The sequence below is a fragment of the Lynx rufus genome, unplaced genomic scaffold, assembly GCF_022079265.1.
Source record: "Lynx rufus isolate CCGP_SWC_20201006 ecotype Redwood Valley unplaced genomic scaffold, mLynRuf1.p SCAF_39, whole genome shotgun sequence".
NCBI lineage: Eukaryota > Metazoa > Chordata > Mammalia > Carnivora > Felidae > Lynx > Lynx rufus.
This window is the reverse complement of record NW_025814855.1, coordinates 1,525,134-1,541,611: the sequence shown is the minus strand read 5'-3', so window position 1 is coordinate 1,541,611 and position 16,478 is coordinate 1,525,134. Positions and strand designations below refer to the sequence as shown.

The following is a 16,478-nucleotide window of genomic DNA, read 5'->3' as shown; positions in this document are numbered from 1 at the left end:
AAAGCTGAGAGGTGAAACAGCTCCCCCAGTATTAAAGACTGGATCACGCGCTGGAGACCTCTGAGGACATGACTTTGCCCCAGGTGACCACAGAAATATGGGTGCGTCGCCTTTAAGAGGAGCTTTGGCACTCCAGGACCCTCTTTCCCCCGCATCTTTCTCCTCCTCCTCGAGGCCTCCGCCCCCGGCGGCCAGGCGGTTGCCAGGAAGACCGGGAAAGATGCCCACTGCCTGGTTGGATGCAGGGCTCCAACTACATTACCCAGAAGTCTGTGCCGCCGCATCGGCGTTGTGCTCAAGACAGCCCAGAAGATGGGCGTTTCCCGCCGCCCGGAGCGGCTGAGGCGGGACTTCCGGCGTCGCCAGCGTGACGTCTTTTGCCTGTGCCGGGACTCTCCACACGGGCCGTTGGGCCCCGAGTCTGGGGCGGGGCGAGCTTCCCGCGCGGCTCTTCGGAACCGAGCCCGGAAGGACGGTACCGTACGCGCCTTTGTTACTCTTCATGAGCCCCGTCGTGGGACCGGCGGCCTTGCGCGGAGGTGTCGGCTGGAGCTGCGCCCTTCCCGGGGCCTTCGCACACGCGCGCTGCCCTCGGACGCCCCGGCCGCGGTCCCCTGAGCTGTGCGCGTTTGTACCCGGGGGAGACGGGCTGGGAGCGCGACAGTCGTCCCGCGGGCATCGTGCCTAGTGGAGCTTTGGGGTTCCGGCTGAGCCCGCAGGGCCTGCCCGCTTTGCCCGCTTCTCACCACCCGGTTCTGCTCACGGGATCCCATGGAGGCTGCGGCGCGGACGGACGGGGCTCAGGTGAGCGGAGGGGCGGCTTGTTCTAGGACCTTCCTCACTTGGCCTTCATCGCTCCCTCTGAGTGCAAAGGCGGCGGAGGGCACTCACTCCCCGCGGGTATGTGCCGAGATTCCGGGTATCAGTATCGGTGGGATGAGGTGTGCAAGGGTTTCCAAGGCGCTGGCACAAATACTTGGAGGTGGAAATGAGTTAGGAGTGTCCCGGGAACCGTAGGTCCCTCTTAATCGGGTCAGAGCAGACGGCAGGTGGTCAGGGGTCGGGCCTGGAGTGGCCGCCTGAGGAGCTGGGCCTCTGTTCCAAGGGTGGTGAAAGACGTGGCAGATTTGGAGCAGGAGAGGTGACCCGACCCAGATCTTAACGGGCTCCCTTTGGCTGCTCTCTGGCTGAGAACAGAGCATGGGCATGAGTGGGGAGCCTACCAGTAGTCTGTGAGTGTTGACGGCAGCTGGCCCAGAGGGGCGGCTGTGGAAGTGAGAGATGGTGGATTTTGTATCTGGGCGTTTTGTTTTAGGTAATTATATATTCTTGAGAGAGAGATTGAATGCACAAGCAGGGGAGGGACAGAGAGAGAATCCCAAGGAGGAGCAGGCTCCTCGGTCTCTGTGGTCTCAGCACAGAGCCCGATCTCACAAGCCGTGAGATAATGACCTGAGCCGAAATCGGGAGTCTGTCACTTAACTGCCTGAGCCACCCAGGCACCCGTTATATCTGTCTTTTTAACCAGAGTGACCAGATTTTCTTGTGTGAAGGGTGAATAAGAGAAAGGAACGAATTGTGGATTACTCTAAGGTTTTTGTTTTTGTTTTGTGCTTTCTTTACCTGGTAGAATGACGGAGATGCCATCAACTGAGATAGGGAAGATGATAGCAGGAGTAATTTTCAGTGGTAATATTGGGAGTTAGGCTGTTGTCACGTTTAGCTTAAGAAGTCCCAGAAACTTCTTAGTTGAGACATCGAGCTGGATGTGGTTTTAGTTCTGGGGAAGGGTACTGGTTGAAGAAGTTCAAAAGGTGGTGGCCGGTATGTTGAATGCGGTGGAGCTACGGGTTAAGTTTAGGAGGGAGTATCTTCAGGTCATGGTGGCAGTGCAGTTAATAACAAGAAAAGTTGAAACTTGGGACTGAGGACTGGGTCTCTCGCTTAGGCACTAGGTGACAGTGTACCTGTCACAAAGATACATGAGCACTTCCTGGACACCACGTGCAGAGCAGCATGGGGTGGGAAGTGGTTTGCCCTGTGGGTGCATATGGTGTGATCCAGAAAGTTGGTAGTGGAAGTGGCAGTCCCAGATGGGGAGAAGGGGTGGTTCAAAGAGTGATGTACATGTGAGGAGAAGTGTGAAGTGATGGCATTAAGGTTGTGTCTGGGAGGCATGGTCTGAAGGACACCGGGAGAACTGGCCAGCACGAGTGTTTGGCGCCCTTCGTGCCGGACCCAGAGCTTACCCAGTACCCACCTGCCCGCCTGCCTGGCTCTGCTCTGCACCCAGTGCTCAGAGGGACGTGAGAAGAGAGCAGGCACTAGTGGCGCCAAGACCTGGTGTCTCCTCTGAGTCGGGAGCTGGGAGGAGAGGGACCGGGGTGGTCGTGTGAGTGGATAGGCTGGGGTGTCCTCTTGCCTGTGGCTCAACTGTCCCCCCCATCACGACAGGGCTGTGTGACCTTTGAGGATGTGTTCGTGTACTTCTCCCGGGAGGAGTGGGAGCTCCTTGAGGAGGCTCAGAGACTCCTGTACCGTGATGTGATGCTGGAGAACTTTGCACTTGTGGCCTCATTGGGTAAGTCCCTGTTTTATCTGTGAGCATATAGCAAATTACCCCAAAACTTAGTGTCTTAAAACAGTAAAAATTCACTATTTCACTTTCAGTGCATCAGGAATCTGGTCACAGCTTTCCTGGATGCTTTTTGCTTAGGCTCTCTTACGAGGTTTCAGTGAAGGAGTCAGCCAGGGCTGTGTTCTCATCCGAAAGCCACTCTCTCGAAGAATCCACTTACAGGCTCACTCATGTGATTGTTCCCAGGAATTAGTTTCTTGTGGCTTACTGAACGTGGGAATTAGTTCCTCTCTGGCTGTTGACCTACAGCCTCCCTCAGTTCTCTGTCCTGGTAGCCTTTCTGTGCTGTGCCTTGTAACATGGAAGCTGCCTCCTCTCTGAGCAAGTGAGCAGAGAGTACCCAAGATGGAATCCAGCCTTTTTCCAACCTGACCTTGAAAGTGACATCCCCTTATTCTGTTCCTTAGAAAATGGGTCGGTCAGTCTAACCTACAGTCCAAGGAAGAGGCTCACACAGGAGGCAGGCATTCATAGGGCCATCTTAGAGGCTGCCTTCCACAGGCCCTCACATTCACTCCAGTGTCCCTGGGGTTTGGTTCCCCTGTTTCCTAGAGGCATCTCTTTCTGTCCAGCCACCTCAGTGACTCCCTCCCCTGTTTGGGTCCCAGATAGGTGCTGTGGGTGCCGGGGCTGGGCCATGTGCAGTGTCCCCTCCCCTGCTGAACACTTCCAACACTTTTTGCTCAAAGTCTTGCAGGAACGGGTTAGAGGTTCAGGGCCTTTTTAGTCTGCTCAACAGACTCAACATGGCTGTGCGCTTCCTGGCCAGGTATCTGTCCAGATCGACGGTACCTTGGTGTCCCAGGTGCTGCCCTCGCCATCCAGCTGACATTTCCTGGGGCCTGAGTCTGCCAGGAATTACAGGCACTGACGTGGTCACCGCTCATGAATGGCTCAGGGCTGCTCTGGCAAATCTTTCTTCAAGGGTTTCCATTTTTAACATTCCATTCTCTTTCTTTTTTTTCTTTTTTTTTGAAGTTTATTTTTATTTTTTGAGAGAGAGAGAGAGAGAGAACAGGCAGGGGAGGGGCAGAGAGAAAGAGAGGGAGACAGAATCCCAAGCAGGGTCTACACTGTCAGCACAGAGCCCAATGCAGGGCTCGAACTCATGAACCACGAGATCGTGACCCCAGCTGAAATCAAGAGTCCAAGGCTCAACTGACTGAGCCACCCAGGCACCCCTAACGTTTCATTTTCTTCTCTGTGAGGTGGGTCTACCTGGGCCACTCATGCGCCCTGGGTTTTGTTTACAACTTCATCTTCCAGATCCCATGTAGTTGCCCATGGGGGGAGGGGGAGAAAGCCCTGGTGTCTGACGGGGCTGACCTGATTCTAGCCACAGTGAGCGAGACCCACAGAGGGCCTGGCCCTGCAGACTGAGGACCGGAGGAGAGCCATGTCAGTGCTGGGTTCAGGTCAGACTTGCAGCCTACTTCTCGTTCACCAGTGTTTTCTTGCCAGGGCCTATAGCACTACCTCCTTTCTGCCTTGCCTTCCCCACTCCTGGCACTTTGTGCACTTGTCTCTTCTCTTCTGTCTTCCAGCCCTGACTGTTTCCTCCTTTCTCTGGTGTCCGTGTCTCATTCTTCTCTGTTCCCTCTGCCACACTCTGCAACACCGGCTGCTTTAATGTGCAGTGAGTTGTGCACATCTTCTTAAACAGTCCTTAAGAAGCAGCTACTCACCGCAGTCAGATTTTCCTGGGTCTGGGCCCTGCTCTGTGGAGGAGTGAGCTGGAGACCTCTCCTCTGCTCCCTTTACCATGCACCACCGTCATGCCTGCTACCCATTCTTTCTCCTTACTGTGACTGCTAGAGGCCCAGGACCGACACTGGGCCTGCTGGCTCCCTTGTGCCAGCGGCAAGTCAGGGCACTCGTTCTTTGGTGCGTCACACACATGGATGTGATGAGGCCGCTGCTGTCCACCAAAGCCCACGTGTACCTCACCGGCCTCTTTTCGCTTTCAGATGGTTGGCGTGAAGCAGACAACGAGGAGACGCCTGAGCAGAACGTTTTTGTCGGCGTGTCGCAGCTCAGGACTCCCGAGTCAGGTCTGTTCATCCAGAAAGCCCACCCGTGTGAGGTGTGTGATCCACTCTTAAGAGACATTTTGAACTTGGTGGAACGCCAGGGATCACCCCCCTTGCAGAAGCCGTACACACGTGGCCCGTGTGGGAGAGGATTCTTACTCAGTGAGGACTTTTACCGGCACCAGAAGCGATGCAGTGGAGAGGATCTCTTCGGAGGGGACGCTGATGGGGCCTCATACGTGAAGAGCTATGCAGTCCACGTGCCAGGGAAACCCTGTACTTGCAGGGAGGAGGGGATGGACTTTCTGGGCAGCTCTGGCCTCTTCCAGTGCCCTACCACCAGCAATGGGATGATTCCGTACAAAAGGACTGAGTGCATGGAATCTTTCCCAGCCGGCTCCGGTGTCGGCCGGCAGCAGACAGACCATGATGGACTGGTGCTCTTCAGTTGCACCGACAGCGAGAAAGCCTTCCTGAACACTTTTACTCTCCTCGGCAGCCAGGTAAGTCAGACTGAAGTAAGACCCTTTCGATGCCCGCCATGTGGAAATATGTCCAAGGAGAAATCAGCTCTTATCAGTCACAGAAAAATTCACAGCGGAGAAGCATCGCATGTGTGTAAAGAGTGTGGAAAGGCCTTCATTCACCTGTCTCACCTAAAAATGCACCAGAAATTTCACACTGGAAAAAGACATTACACATGCAGTGAATGCGGGAAGGCCTTCAGCCGCAAAGACACACTTGTTCAGCACCAGAGAGTCCACACTGGAGAAAGGTCTTACGACTGCAGTGAGTGTGGAAAAGCCTATAGCAGAAGCTCCCACCTTGTTCAGCACCAGAGAATTCACACCGGAGAAAGACCTTACAAGTGCAGTGAGTGTGGAAAAGCCTTCAGCCGGAAAGACACACTTGTGCAACACCAGAGGTTTCACACTGGAGAGAGGCCTTACGAGTGCAGTGAGTGTGGGAAGTTCTTTAGCCAAAGCTCCCACCTTATCGAGCACTGGAGAATTCACACTGGGGCAAGGCCTTATGAATGCATTGAATGTGGAAAGTTTTTTAGCCATAACTCAAGCCTCATCAAACATCGGAGAGTCCACACGGGAGCAAGGTCTTACGTGTGCAGCAAATGTGGGAAAGCTTTCAGCTGCAAAGACACGCTTGTTCAGCACCAGATAATTCACACTGGAGCCAGGCCTTATGAGTGTAGCGAGTGTGGGAAAGCCTTTAGCCGTAAAGACACACTTGTGCAGCACCAGAAAATCCACACCGGAGAAAGGCCTTATGAGTGCGGTGAATGTGGGAAATTTTTTAGCCATAGCTCCAACCTTATTGTGCACCAGAGAATCCACACTGGAGCGAAGCCTTATGAGTGCACAGAATGTGGAAAATGCTTCAGCCACAATTCCAGCCTCATTCTACACCAGAGAGTTCACACCGGCGCAAGGCCTTACGTGTGCAGCGAATGTGGAAAAGCCTACATCAGCAGCTCCCACCTTGTTCAGCACAAGAAAGTTCACACTGGAGCCAGACCTTACGAGTGCAGCGAATGTGGGAAATTCTTCAGCCGAAACTCTAGCCTCATTCTCCACCAGAGGGTTCACACTGGAGAAAAGCCTTACGTGTGCAGCGAATGCGGGAAAGCCTACAGCAGAAGTTCCCATCTTGTCCGGCACCAGAGGGTTCACACTGGAGAAAAGCCTCACGAATGCAACAGTTTCGGTGCTCCTTCAGCTACACCTCTTAAACTTGTTTAGCATGAGAAAGTTCACACTGGAGAAAGGCCTTATGAATGCAGAAGATGTGCTGTCTCCTTGTTCGACCTGATAGGACTCACAGCAGACAAAATCTCTGTGAGTACCCTTTGGGAGGGAACCATCAGCCATCATTCGTACATTTATCAGGAGGACGTTCCCGATAAGAAGCATGTAGGTGGGAAGCTTTCATGAGGTACACTGCACTTTGTAGACTACCCAGGGCTCTTGACAGGGTTCTGTCACTGCCAGTGCCTGTGGCGGAAGCCATCTCTTTGCTGCCAGCTGTCAAGGTCCCACAGCGAGTGTCAGTCACTCTGATATGCTCAGGGAACGCAGACCCCTGGGCTCTCTCTCCTGTTCCCTGGAGGGAATCATGAGTGTTCTGAGCCCTGTGAGGTGCTCACTTCCTCCCCCATGGCTGGATTCTGAGTGGACGTGATCCAGCTCTGGCGAAAAGGATTTGAACTGGAGTCTGCTGGGGATTTCCAGACAGGATTTCTCTTCGTGAACAATGGTGACTGTAAACACAATAACCAGGACTCCTTCGTCTTGCTTCCACATCACCTGACTTTAGAACTGCTTGCCTCCCGCTGCTCTCATCTGCAGTGATACTCGTATGTGTGTGTGTTGGCGGAGGGGGGTCTCTTTACCGTGTGCAATGGATTGAGAAAAAGTTGGGTTCTTCCAACATGAAGGGAGGAACACCTTTTGTCGGCACCAACTTTATGTGCCTCAGAAGGGTCAACAGGATGGCAGAGAAAAATCTCAGTCTCGGCCTAATTTCCATTGTTGCCCAAGGCTTTGCTAGAAAAGAGTGAAGAGCTTTGGGTGCCTCATCTTGTGGCCTGGAAGGCAAGTTTCCTGTGAGCCCAGAGTTCATTTTGAGGAGGGCATAGTTGTGATAATCCCCAGGGCTTCTGGAAACCATACGAAGTGGGTCTCTTGTTTCTAGGGAATTTCGCATATTCCCCAGGACTTTTCAGGGATTTCTGTCTCCTGGATCAGCCAGTCCCTGATGTCCCTGATATCCAGAATCCCACAGGCAAAGAGTGTTCTTGCCTGGAAGGCCCACAGGGCAAGGCGGGGATCAAGACAGGTACAGAAACACTGAGATAATGGAGTGGAGGTGAATGTGGCAAATGAGAGGATATGTATCTCTTCTCCAGGAGGCATCTACAGATGCCCATATGATTGTTGAGGGATGAGAGTGTATAGAACTTCTTAGGATCTTCAGACATCTGTATCTCCTGTGGCCAAGGCTACTGTCAGTGTCTAAAGGTTTGTGGATTCCTGTACCTCCCTGGGCTGTTGAGGTTGTGGCCATCAGTACACAGGCAGGAACCTCAGCACTGACAAAGGAGAGCTCCAAGGATAGGGCTTCTCTGACTCAGCTGGCACTCCCAGTGCCTGAAGTGGGACATGGATTTCACTGCTCTCCAGTTTTTGCTGACATTGAGGCAGGGCTCATCCTCCTAAACTGGGGAGAGGGATGTGGTAGAACCAAAATAGTTGGGAGATGTGACTTTCTGAGAGGGACAGTAAATATGAACTTTATGGGGAACACTTAATTCTCAAAAACTTTGTTGAGGTATGATTGACATGAAATAAACTGCACATATTAAAGTATAAAATGTGTTTCAGCATGTGTATATACCTATGAAACCATCACCGCAGTCAAGATAATGAACATACTCAACCCCAACATCCCTTGTATCCCTTTATAATCCTTTTATCGCAGTCTTTTTAATACCCTTTTCCACAATTCATAGGGAACAGCAAGCATTTTCTAGAATTTTATCCTATCCTATGGTATATACTTCCTGGGAGTGGGGACTCTAGCCCTTGTCACTATCCATAACTATTTTGGGATTAATCCATCTCATTGTGTGTATCAATAGTTCGTTCATTTGTATTCAGTATTATTCCACTGTATGCATATACCACAGTTGGTTTTTATCCATTCAGCTAGTAATGGGTGTTTGGGTTGTTTCCAGTTTGGGGCCGTTACAAATAAAGCTGCTCTAAGATGTGTACAAGTTATTGGTTAATAACATTTCATTAGATAGATATAGCACAGTTTACTCACCTACTGAAGGACTTCCTGGTTGCTTCCAAGTTTGACAATTATGAGAAGCCTGCAATATGTATTTGTGTGTAGGTTTTGTGTGGATGTAAGTTTCCAGTTCTTGGGTTCAAGCCAAGGAGTGTGATTTCCTGGATCATACAATAAGAGTATGTTTAGATTTGTAGGAAACAGTCTTCCAAAGTGGCTGCCCCATTTTGCACCCCCACCAGCAATGAATGAGAGTTTCTGTTGCTCCGCGTCCTCATCAGCATCTGGTGGTGTCAGTGTTTTGGAATTCATCCATTCTAGCAGGTGTGTAATGGTGTGGCGTTGTTGCTTTCATGTGGAATTCCTTAATGACGTGTAAGTATCATTTTCATATTCCTTTAACACTGTTTTTTGCCGAGAAGAATTTTAATTTTAATCAAGTCCAAATCACCCAGTTTTTCTTCCAAGGATTGTCTTTTTAGTGTTGTATAAAAAGCATTGCCAAATCCAAGATTCAGTGTCCAGTGTTATCATCCTATAGGTGTTCTGTGGTTTTGTGTTTTGCATTTAGGTCTGTTATCCATTTTGAGAAAATATTTGTGCAAGTATAAATTCTATATCTCGATCATTTTCTTAAACATCAGGATGTCTAGGGGCTCCTGGGTGGCTCGGTCGGTTAAGCATCCCACTTTGGCTCGGGTCATGATTTCGCAGTTCATGGGTTCAGGCCCTGCGTCGGGCTCTGTGCTGACAGCTCAGAGCTGGAGCCTGCTTCCTATTCTGTCTCTGTCTCTTTCTCTGCCCCTCTCCCGCTCATGCGCGTGCTCTCTTTCTCTCTCTCTCAAAAATAAACAAACATTAAAAAAATGAAGATATCTAGTAGTTCCAGCACCATTTGGTGAAAAGACTACCCTTTTTCTACTGAATTGCCTTTGTTCCTCTTTCAACAGTTGACTGTGTTTCTGCTGATCTGTTTCTAGACTCTCTTCCAATTTTTTTCCATCCATTAGAATCATGTGGGCATGGGGTGGATTCTTTGGGGGAAGGGTCTTGTTCATATGGTATAATCCATTCATTGATATTCAGATGTCAAACTAACCTTGCATTTCCTGGGACAAATCCCACCTGGTCATGATGTACAGTCCTTTGTATTCGTTACCACATCAGTTTTCTGATACTTTGTTAATGTATTTTGCGTCTGTATTGATGAGAGATAAAGTTTGGAGATTTCTTGTCATAGCTCTGTGTGACTTTGCTATCAGAGGAATCCTGATCTCGTAGAAAAATATGGGAATGTTGTCTCCTTTATTTTCTGGAAGAATGGAAGAGTTTTTGAAAGATTAGGGATATTTCTTTAACTATTTGCTAGAATTCCTTAGTGAAGGCACTTGAGCCTGCAGTTTTCTTTTGGGAAGACTTTCAATCGATTTCAGTCAAAATTTACTTAGTATAGTCCTATATAGATTTTCTACTTGTGTCAGTTTGGGATAATTGGTGTCCTTTTAGGAATTCTTCCATTTCAACTAAATTGTCATAATTTGGGAGGATAATGGTTTTTATAATATTCCCTTAGGATACTTTTAATGTCTGTAGGGTCAGTAGTGTCTTCAGTCCCACTGTAGTTAATTTTTTTCTTTGCCTATCTAAAGTTTTGTCAATTTCATTGATCTTTTGAACCAATTTTTTGTTTCATTTAAAAAAATTAAAAAAAAAATTTTTTAACATTTTATTTATTTTTGAGACAGAGCATGAACAGGGAGGGTCAGAGAGAGGGAGACACAGAATCTGAAACAGGCTCCAGGCTCTGAGCTGTCAGCACAGAGCCCGACGCAGGGCTCGAACTCACGGACCGCGAGATCATGACCTGAGCTGAAGTCAGCCGCTTAACCGACTGAGCCACCCAGGCGCCCTAAAAAAATTTTTTTAATGTTTATTTATTTTTGAGAGACAGACAGTGTGAGCTGGAGAGGGGCGGAGAGAGAGGGAGACACAGAATTTGCAGCAGGTTCCAGGCTCTGAGCTGTCAGCACAGAGCCTGATGTGGGGCTCGAACTCACAGACCGTGAGATCATGACCTGAGCCAAAGTAGGACACTTAACTAACTGAGCCACTCAGGCGCCCCTCATTTATTTTTTTAATTGAAGAGTAATTGACATACAATATATTAGTTTCAGGTGTACAATATACTTATTCAGTATTCATATACATTACAAAATGGTCACCACAAGTGTAGTTACAAATGTCATTGTACAATGTTGTTAAAATGCTACTGACTGTATTCCCTATGCTCTAGATTGCATCCTGTGTTTATTTATAACAGGAAGAAGATTGTACCTCTTAATCCTCTTGCCTGTTTCATCTGTCCTCACCCCCTTTCTGTCTGACAGCCATCTATGAGTCTCTTTCTGTTTTGTTTGTTCATTTGTTTTGATTTTTAGATTCCACATATAAGTGCAATCATACGGTATTTTTCTTTGTGTGACTTTTGTCACTTAGCATAGTACTGTCTAGGTCCATCGTGTCACAGATGGCAAGATTTCATTCTTTTTTATGGCTGAGTAATATTGTATTTCTCTCCATATAGATAGGGGGATAGATAGCTATAGATATTCATATAGGGAGATCATTAGATAGATAGTGATAGATAGATGTATATCTTCACACACATACCACATCTTTATCCATTCGTCCATCAGTGGACATCCAGTGTGCCTCCATACCTTGGCTATTGTAAACAATGTTGTGATGAACGTAGGGAAGCATATGTCTTTGAAGTCGGCTTTCACTTTCTTCAGATAACCTAGAAGAGGAATTGCCAGACTGTATGGTATTTCTGTTTATGATTTTTAAAGGAAGTTTCATACAGTTTTCCGTAGTGGCTGTACCAATTTACATTCCCAGTAGTGCACGAGTGTTCCCTTTTCTCCACATCCTTGCCAATACCTCTTTCTTATCTTTTTGACAATAGGTATTCTGATAGGTGTGAGTTGATCTCATCGTGGTTTTGATTTGCATTTCCCGGGTGGTTAGTGGTGTTGAGCATTTTTTTATATGCCTGTTGTCTGTCATCTTTGGAAAAACGTCTTCACGTCCTCTGCCCATTTGTAAATCAGGTTGTTGTTGTTGTTTGATAGTGAATTTTATGAGTTCTTCATGTGTTTTGGATGTTAACCCCTTATTAGATATATAATTTGTAAATATCTTCTCCCACTCCGTAGGTTACCTTTTTGTTGTTGATGGTTTCCTTTGCTGTGCAAAAGCTTTTTAGTTTGGTCTCTCTCTTTTTTTTATATTTTTTAATGTTTATTTATTTTTGAGAGAGACAGAGCCAGAGCGCGAGCGGGGAGAGGCAGAGAGCACAGGAGACACAGAATCCGAAGGACGCTCCAGGCTCTGAGCTGTCAGCACAGAGCCCGACCCAGGCTCACAAACTGTGAGATCATGACCTGAGCTAAACTCAGATGCTTAACTGACTGAGCCACCCAGGTGCCCCAAGTTTGGTGTCTTATTGATATTTGCTTTTGTTGTCCTTGCTTGAGGAGACCATTGAAAAACATACCGCTAAGACCAGTGTCAGCAAGCTCACTGCCTATGTTTTCTTCAAAGAGTTTTATAGTTTCAGGTCTTCTATTTAAGTCTTTAGCCCATTTTGAGTTTAGTTTTGTATACAGTATAATAAGGTGGTCCAATTTCATTCTTTTTCATGTAGCTGTCCAGTTTTCCCAACACCATTTATTAAATAGGCTGTCTTGTCTTCATTCTCTGTTCTTGTCTTCTTTGTCATAGATTAATTGACTATATAAGTGTGGGTTTATTTCTGTGGTCTCTATTCTGTTTCATTGACCTATGTGTCTGTTGTTGTGTCAGTACCATATTATTTTGACCACTTTAGCTTTGTACTATAGTTTGAAGTTTGGGAACATCGTATCTCCAGCTTGGGTCTTTTTCAAGATTGCTTGGCTATTTGGGGTCTTTTATGGTTCCATGCAAGTTTGAGGATTATTCTGTGAAAAATACCATTGGTATTTTGATACGGATTGCATTGAATCTGTAGATTGCTTTGAGTAGTATGGACATTTTAACAATGTTAATTCTTCTAATCGATGAGCATGGATTATCTTTCCATTTATTTGTATTGTCTTTAACTTCTTTTATCGGTGTCTTGATAGTTTTTAGAGTATAGGCTTTTCATCTCCTTGGTTAAATTAATTATTTTAGTCTTTTTGATGCAATTGTAAATGAGATTATTTTCTTTCTGATAGTTTTTATTAGTGTATATAAATGCAACATATTTCCGTATATTGATTATGTATCTTGCAAGTTTACCGATTTCATTTATTAGTTTACTAGTTTTCGGGTGGAGGTTTTGCGGTTTTCTGTATGCAGTTTGCCATCTGACATACTGACAGATTTACTTTCTTTCCAATTTGCATGCCTCTTATTTCTTTTTCTTGTGCAATTGCTGTGGCTAGGACTTCCAATACTACTTGACTAAAAGTGGCAAGAGTGGACATCCTTGTCTAGTGCCTGATCTTAGAGAAAAAGCTTTCAACTTTTTACTGTTCAGTATGATGTTAGCTGTGGGTTTGTCATCTATAGCCTTTAATATGTTGAGGTACATTTCCTCTACATTTACTTAGTTGAGAGTTTTTGTCATAAATAGATACTGAACTTTGTCAAAAGCTTTTTCTGCACCTATGAGATGATCATAGGATTTCTGTCCCTTATTTTGTTAATGTGGTGTATCATGTTGATTGATTTGCTGATTCTAAACCCTCCTTGCATCCCACTTGATCATGGTGCATGATCCTTTTAAGTTATCGTTGAATTTGGTTTGTTAATATTTTGTTGAGGACTTTTGCATGTATGATCATCAGGGATATTGGCCTATAATTGTCTTTTTTGTAGTGTTTTTGTCTGTTTTAGTTATCAGGGTTTTGTGTGTCTGTGTTTCTGTTTTCTAATTTCAGTGAGTTTTGTTCTAATCTTTATTATTTTCTTTTTTATCCTTGGTTTGGGGTTAGTTTGGTCTTATTTTCTTATTTTTTTTTTAAACACAGAAGCTTAGGTTATTGACATCTTCTTTTGTAATAAGCTGCTTAAAGTTACACATTTACCTCTAATCATTTACTTTAGCTGTGTCACATTGATTTTTATATGTAGCATTTTTACCTTAATCTAGCTCAGGATATTTATGTCTTTTAAAAATCCCTTGTAATTTCTCCATTTACTGATAGGATATTTGGTAATATATGATTTAAGAAGTTCCTATTAAATTTGCAGGGCTGCTATCACAGAGCAGGAAGAATGCTTTTAATTTTTCAGTCAAGGGCCCAAGTGTTATAATTAAGGTTTGAAATGGGGGAAATCTATTGGCTATTGTAGATATCTTACATTCTGAGGAAGAGACCAAGCAAAGCTGTCAGTGTTTAATGTAGAAGGAGTAACCCCCGTTATCAGTCAGGAATTGGTGAGGATGACCATTGGTACGAGCGCTTAAGGCAGGCTCTCAGGCACTTTTTCCTTCCTCAGAGCACCTTCATTGACAGTGCTGACTTGAGGGTATTTTCTTTGTCTTGGGTTTTGTTTCATAAGATAGGACAACCTTTTTTTCCAGTGTTCATTCTATTTACGGTATCTACAAGTGACTTTGTCAGTAGATGGTTGATTGGGAAGTGGGCCATCAGCTGTTTGACCCACAGAGACACGATTTACATCAGGTCCTGTCTTGTTGTTATTCTAAAGCCCTTTCAAAATGGACTGTTGTAGTTCAGCTAAAGGGACTATTTATTATTCTAATTTCTGTTTTCAGATTAGGTCTCTAACTTTAAGTTTAATGCCATTGATAAAATGACATCGTTTTACATTAGCTGTTACGTCACCACCGTAACTCCCAAATGTTGTAAGAAGGTATTTTTCTAGTCTGTATTGAAAATCTATAGCTTCATCTTTTTTAGATAATTTTGGCTCGATGATTAAATTACTGTATCATCGACTTTTGTTATAAATACTTCAGGTATGGGTTTTAGGAGACTTGGACCTCCTTTTCTGGCCATTTCATGACCCTTTGAAACAGGACTCCTGTTACTCCTTATACACCGTATAAGTTAGGTGACCTTGGTTTCTAAGCACTGTAAAGAATTCTAAGATCTAAAAAAAAAAAACAAACAAACAAACAAAAACAACTAAATTCTTTTATGAATAGTTGGTGGTCTTATTTGGGTCGGAGAGAATCTTTAGTTTTACCTCTTAATTCCGCTCAAGTCCAAGGCTTAAATTTTATAGTTTCCTGCACGCCTGACTCATGGGAAGGGTGGATGTTTAGCAGTAGGTGGCATTTGGGGTTTTCAGGGAGTTGTTGGGAAAATATGTGGGCACTGGACAAAGGGGACAGGAGGGGGAAGAGGTGCCAAAGGAGAGAAATCAGAAGGATAAGGGGGAAGGGAGAGCTGGATATGGGGAAGCAACTGGAGGACAAGGAGGGAGGATTTACAAAGGGAATGAGTCTCCTTTGCTACTGCTGAAGTTCGTCAAATTGCTCGTTAGTTTTGCCCAAAGAATCTTTTAGTGATGCAACTTTTGAGTCAGATTTTATTTGGAGGCATCTGCATACTCATAAAAACAACACAGTCCGTTGGGCCTGAGAAGTCTTCTTAACACATCAAATGTCCCCCCACAGTGACCACTGAAGGCCCAAATTCCCCATGGTGCAGTTACAGTATTTAGAAAGATAGGCTCAAGAATTAGGATTGGAACAGGAATGCATATAAAATGCAGGGGTTTTTCATGGGAGAGGAGAGGATTTAGACCTAGAGCACCCTATGAGAGCAGACAATGGCTGGTAGGAATAGAATACTTGTGGACCTCTAACCCTCAACCTAATGATTGGCTGCTTTAAACCACAGGCTCACAATCTGTGCCCCTGGCATCATGTGGATAACCAGAGAGAATTCTTTCTCTAGATTATAGTCCAGCTCTCAATACCAAAAAAAAAAAAAAAAGGTGTAAGGAGACCGCACTTGCTTTATTGGTTACCCGCAGCAAAGTTTGTCTAGATAGTTGCCAGTACAGTGGGATCTGCAAACACACTGCACACTGGTCTGTGAGGCTGGCTTGAACCACAGGCTTGCCAACAATATGGCAATGCCTGTGTTCCACCCTATGATTCAACTTATTAGGACAACAAACTTTTAGCACAGAATTTAAAAAATCGCTCAAAAGACAGCAAAAAGGTATGAAGAGGAATGGCCTGATCCACCAAGGATCCCAAACCGCTGGGAACTAACAACAAAACCCAGGTATCAAACAGAATGAAAAGCCCAGAAACTCAACCCAAAGAGAGCAGATTTCCCAAATCTTCAAGGATTTGACTTGCCCTTAACAAGGTGCAAGGGACAAATATGTGGTATGGCACTGGGTAGGAGGCTGGGATCTGCTAGGACCAGCAACGCAGAGCAGATCTCAGCAGGACTTTCATGATAAACATCCTAGATGAAACAGCTTCTGCAGTGAGCACATCCAGTTTACCCTGTTCCTCTGTCCACCAAATATTGACTAGTGAGACACATGTTCCGCAGAAGTGTGAGCTGGGGGACTAATCACGATATACAATGTGGAAGCTCTTACAACCTCTCCTGTAATTGTTTTCTTAATCTGAATTTCTCTGAAAAATTTTTCACTCACTTTGATATTAGTTGAACTCATACACCCCTCATGCTTAACTGAATAATGTTGATTTACATCTATCCATTTTCCATATTAAATGAACAATTGCATATCATACAAAGACCTTGAAGAGGCTTCTCACCACATTTAATACATATCCTCTCTTCAGGAAATTCATCACAAAATTTATGCTTCCATTTGGGCATTTTTGTATTCAGTATACACCCAAAAGTGGGTAATAGCAACTTGGGCAAGAATAGAAAACCTTGCCTTCTCAATTTCAAAGTCCGTGCCAATTTGTTTGTCGTTCATAAGTCCAAACTCATAACTAAGTG

At 45.6% G+C, this 16,478-nt stretch overlaps 1 protein-coding gene across 1 annotated transcript; it reads left to right on the top strand.

The window, feature by feature from the left end:
• Positions 1-417: 417 nt before the first annotated feature.
• On the top strand, positions 418-6,506 carry ZNF304 (zinc finger protein 304). Its single transcript, XM_047094296.1, has 3 exons — positions 418-804; positions 2,455-2,581; positions 4,606-6,506. The coding sequence occupies exons 1-3, from the start codon at positions 772-774 to the stop codon at positions 6,423-6,425; spliced, it is 1,980 nt and encodes a 659-aa protein (XP_046950252.1). The 5' UTR covers positions 418-771; the 3' UTR covers positions 6,426-6,506.
• Positions 6,507-16,478: the final 9,972 nt, after the last annotated feature.